Source organism: Cebus imitator, unplaced genomic scaffold, assembly GCF_001604975.1.
Source record: "Cebus imitator isolate Cc_AM_T3 unplaced genomic scaffold, Cebus_imitator-1.0 Scaffold39, whole genome shotgun sequence".
Lineage (NCBI taxonomy): Eukaryota > Metazoa > Chordata > Mammalia > Primates > Cebidae > Cebus > Cebus imitator.
In genome coordinates, this window is record NW_016107354.1 from 8195517 (window position 1) to 8200263 (window position 4747).

General features: G+C 41.9%; 1 protein-coding gene across 1 annotated transcript in view; it reads left to right on the plus strand.

Moving 5' to 3' along the window:
- Positions 1-4747, plus strand: part of LDHC (lactate dehydrogenase C) — a 46835-nt gene that overhangs the window by 32000 nt on the left and 10088 nt on the right. Inside the window, exon 5 of the mRNA XM_017525864.2 lies at positions 724-841. Within this exon, the coding sequence (XP_017381353.2) occupies positions 724-841 (118 nt within the window). The remainder of the gene's footprint in view (positions 1-723; positions 842-4747) is intronic.

A 4747-nucleotide genomic window follows, 5' to 3' on the forward strand; every position in this document is an offset into this window, starting at 1 on the left:
TTTTTTTGGAGTCTCGCTCTGTCGCCAGGCTGGAGTGCAGTGGCTCGATCTCAGCTCACTGCAACCTCTGCCTCCTGGGTTCAAGTGATTCTTCTGCTTCAGCCTCCTGGGTAGGTGGGACTACAGGCATGCGCCACCATGCCCAGCTAATTTTTTTTTGTAGTTTTAGTAGAGATGGGGTTTCACCATATTGGCCAGGATGGTCTCTATCTCTTGATCTCATGATCCACCCGCCTCAGCCTCCCAAAGTGCTGGGATTACAGGCATGACTCACTGCACCCGACCAAGAAAAGAAGTTTAATTTAGCTTGTGCCTCTGCAGGTTGTACAGGCATAGCTCCAACATATGCTCTTGATGAGGGCCTCAGGAAGTTTTACAATCATAGCAGAAGGCAAAGGAGGAGTAGATGTGTCACATGGTGAGGGCGGTAACAAGAGAGAGGAGGTGCCATACAATTTTAAACAACCAGATCTTATATGAACTCAGAGTGAAAACTCCCTCATAAACAGGGGGATGATGCTAAGCTATTCATGAGGGATCTGCGCCCATGATCACATACTTCCCACTTCCAACCCTAGGGGTTACAATTTCAACATGAGATTTGAAAGGGCCAAACATCTGAACCATATCAGGTGGCAGCCTAACTTAAAAAAACAACACTGAGCTCAAACTCCTGTTGCAATATTGGGAAGAAGAGTTTATTTTGAGATCTATATTTTTTAGTGCCCTTATGGAGTGGGGTGAATGTTGCTGGTGTTGCTCTGAAGACCCTGGACCCTAAATTAGGAACGGATTCAGACAAGGAAAACTGGAAAAATATCCATCAACAAGTTATTCAAAGGTAATATTACCTATTAAGTTTCTTAATGCCTTAATAATCAGTCTTAAGAATAAGTTTCACAGACAAAAATCAAGTAGTTGATCTTTGCTTTTTGTGAGATAAATAACTCTAGGCTTCTGGAAATCACTAAATGCAGACTTATATATAGCTTTCTTTTTGGGGGCATTTTTCTAAAAGAGTAAGTACTTGTTCTTTTGCAACTCATATATTTGAGGATAATAAAACCATAGTGATTATGAGCATGGACTTTGGAGCCAGGTTGTCCAGGTTTGAAACCTGCTTCATCATTTATTAGTGAGATGATATTGGGAAATTACCTAAAATATCAAAAGTTGTTTACTCATCTTCAAAATGGGGATAATTATAGAACCTACTTTATAGAGCTATTATAAAGAGTAAAAAAGTTAATACTACATGTAAAATACTAGAACCATGCCAAGAACTTATTAAATGTTCATCATTTGACTTGATGAAACATTAAGCTAATGCAGATGTTCAGAAATCATTATGGTTTTCTTATAAATGAAGCATCTGACTCCATATATATTAGTCTCTTTTAAAATATATATATATTAGTCTAAACAGCATGCAGGATTATCCTTCCAGCTTTAGCCAAATTACATATTAGTAGAAGTTATAGAACTTAAAAATTGGCCAGGCATGGTGGCACACGCCAGTAATACCAGCACTTTGGGAGGCCATGGTGAGTGGATCACCTGAGGTCAGGAGTTCGAGACCAGACTGGTCAACATGGTAGAACCCCCATCTCTACTGAAAACAAAAAAATTAGCCAGGTATGGTGGTGTGTGCCTATAATCCTAGTTACTTGGAAGGCTGAGGCAGGAGAATTGCTTGAACCCAGGAGGCAGAGGTTGCAGTGAGCCGAGATCATGCCACTGCACTCCAGCCTGGGCGATAGAGCAAGACTCTGTCTCAGAAATAAAATAAAATAATAATAAACCAAAATGTGTAAGAATTAGAGCAGAGACTAAAAAGTCACATAACAAAAAAGTGATTATAGGTGAGTTTTGATTCTCTTAAGTGGCTTTTAGCTTTAAAAGTTTATATATATCATTTGGGTAGACTGTTGCAGTGGAAAAAAAAGTTTATATATATATATTTATTATAAAAAGTAACATGGTAACATTTATGAGTACAGAGTTTCAGTTTGGGAAGATGAAAATATTTGCGAGAGGATAGTGGTAATGACTGCACAGCAGTGTTAATGTACTTAATGCCACTGAACTGTATACTTCAAAAATGGTTTTTCAGTTGGTAAACAGTGTAAAAAAAGAAAAAAAAAGGAAAGAAAAATGGTTAAGATGACAAATTTTACCACAGTTAAAAAAGGAGTTAAGGCTGGGTGCAGTGGCTCACACCTGTAATCCCAACACTTTGGGAGGCTGAGGTAGAAGGACTATTTGAGGCAAGGAGTTTCAGATCAGCAGGGGCAACAGAGTGAGATCATGTATCCACAAATAAATTTTAAAAATTAGCCAGGCATAGTGGTATGCCTGTAGTCCCAGCTACTGAGTCAGGAAGATCACTTGAGCCCAGGAGTTTTAGGCTTAACTTGAACTCACAGAGATATGATCACACCACTGCACACCAGCCTGGACAGCAGAGCAAGATCCTGTCTCTAAAAAAAAAAAAAATTGTTAACCCACAACAACAAAAACAAAAATTAAAAAAATTAGCTAGATGTGGTGTTGCATACCGGTAGTCTTAGCTACCTGGGAGGTTGAGATGGGAGGCTTACTTTAGCCCAGAATGCAAGGTTGCAGTGAGCAATGTTAGTGCCACTGAATTTCAACCTGGGCAACAGAGTGAGACCTTGTCTCTTAAAAAACAAAAACAACCAAACAACAACAAAATTAAAAGTATATAGCCACTAATTGTCTGAAATTCAGACGGTTCAACTCACAGGACATAATAGATTTTCACCTAACATTAAGTTTATCTAGCATGGTGAAAGGATACCAAGAAGAAAACACAGTATAGCATACCAATATCTTCTTTAGAAGATTTTTTTTTTTTTTTTTTTTTTTTTGACATTTTCTCACTCAGTCACCAGGCTGGATTGCAGTGGCACGATCTTGGCTCATTGCAACCTCTGCCTCCTGGATTCAAGTGATTCTCCTGCCTCAGCCTCCCAAGTAGCTGGGACTACAGGTGCATGCCACCACACCCAGCTAATTTTTGTATTTTTAGTAAAGACGGGGTTTCACCATGTTGACCAGGATGGTCTCAATCTCTTGACCTTGTGATCCCCCTGCCTCAGCCTCCCAAACTGCTGGGATTTCAGGCGTGAGCCATCAAGCCCAGCCCTTTAGAAGGTATTTCAGTGCAGCCGGGTGTGGTGGCTCATACCTGTAATCTCAGCACTTTGGGAGGCTGAGGTGGGTAGATCACTTAAGGTCAGGAGTTCAAGACCAGCCTGCCAACATGGTGAAACCCTATCTCTACTAAAAATACAAAAGTTAGCCAGGGTTGGTAGCAGGCACCTATAATCCCAGCTATTCGGGAGGCCGAGGCATCACTTGAACCTGGGGGGTGGGGGTTGCTGTGAGCCGAGATCGTGCCACTGCACTCCAGCCTGGGTGACAGAAGGGAACTCCATCTAAAGAAAAAAAACAGTATTATTACAATGCTTGTTCACTGAAACATTTTAACTTGCATTAATGCTTTATGTCTCCTCATTTATATTAAAAATTCACACACAAATGAAAATGGAGAAACTACCAATACCTGATTTCTGTCCCCTATTTTTCCACTGACAATCATATACTTAGGTACCTTTTGACCCCATGGAAAAAAATATCTAACATTCAGAACTACCAATAACAGGAAGAAGAGATTTTTTTTTTTTTTGAGAATGAAATGTTTCCCATCATAGTGGATTCTTAAGCACGTTCTCCACATATGTGGTGTGCTAGCTCTATGTCTTTTGACACAATTGTTACATGTTTGGCATGGATAGCACACAGGTTGGTGTCTTCAAAAAGGCCAATCAGATAGGCCTCACTTGCCTCCTGCAAAGCACTGATAGCTGCGCTCTGGAAGCGCAGATCTGTTTTAAAGTCCAGAGCAATTTCTCATACCAGACACTAGAAGGGACGTTTGCAAATCAGAAGTTCAGTGGACTTCTGATAACATCTAATTTCACAGAGTGCCACAGTACCAGGACTGTAACAGTGAGGCTTCTTTACCCCTCCAATAGAGGGTGCACTCTTGCCAGTGGCTTTTGTAGCCAGTTTCTTCCTGGGTGTTTTACCACTGGTCGATTTGTGGGCAGTGCACTTTATACGAGCCATGTATAGAGACTTCCTTACTTATCCCACTTCTCCTTTGGCTGGAGCTCGGTGAGCAGGAGGCAGCACTGGCGTTGGAGAGCAACAGCGGCCTGGCGGCGGCTGCAAACACTAATTTTTATATTTTTAGTAGAGACAGGGTTTCACCATGTTGGCCAGACTGGCCTCGAACTCCTGACTTCAAGCAATCCGCCTGCCTCGGCTTCCCAAAGCCACCATGCCTGTCCTGTTTTTAGATCTCTAAAGCAAATTTCTTTCTATTTTTGGCCAAACCGTTTCCATTAAGTATCACGTCAGTTGAAAGTTTTAGATCTGCCGGGCGCGGTGGCTCAAGCCTGTAATCCCAGCACTTTGGGAGGCCGAGGCGGGTGGATCACGAGATCAAGAGATCAAGACCATCCTGGTCAACATGGTGAAACCCCGTCTCTACTAAAAATACAAAAAATGAGCTGGGCATGGTGGCACATGCCTGTAATCCCAGTTACTCAGGAGGCTGAGGCAGGAGAATTTTCTGAACCCAGGAGGCGGAGGTTGCGGTGAGCTGAGATCGGGCCATTGCACTCCAGCCTGGGTAACAAGAGCGAAACTCCGTCTC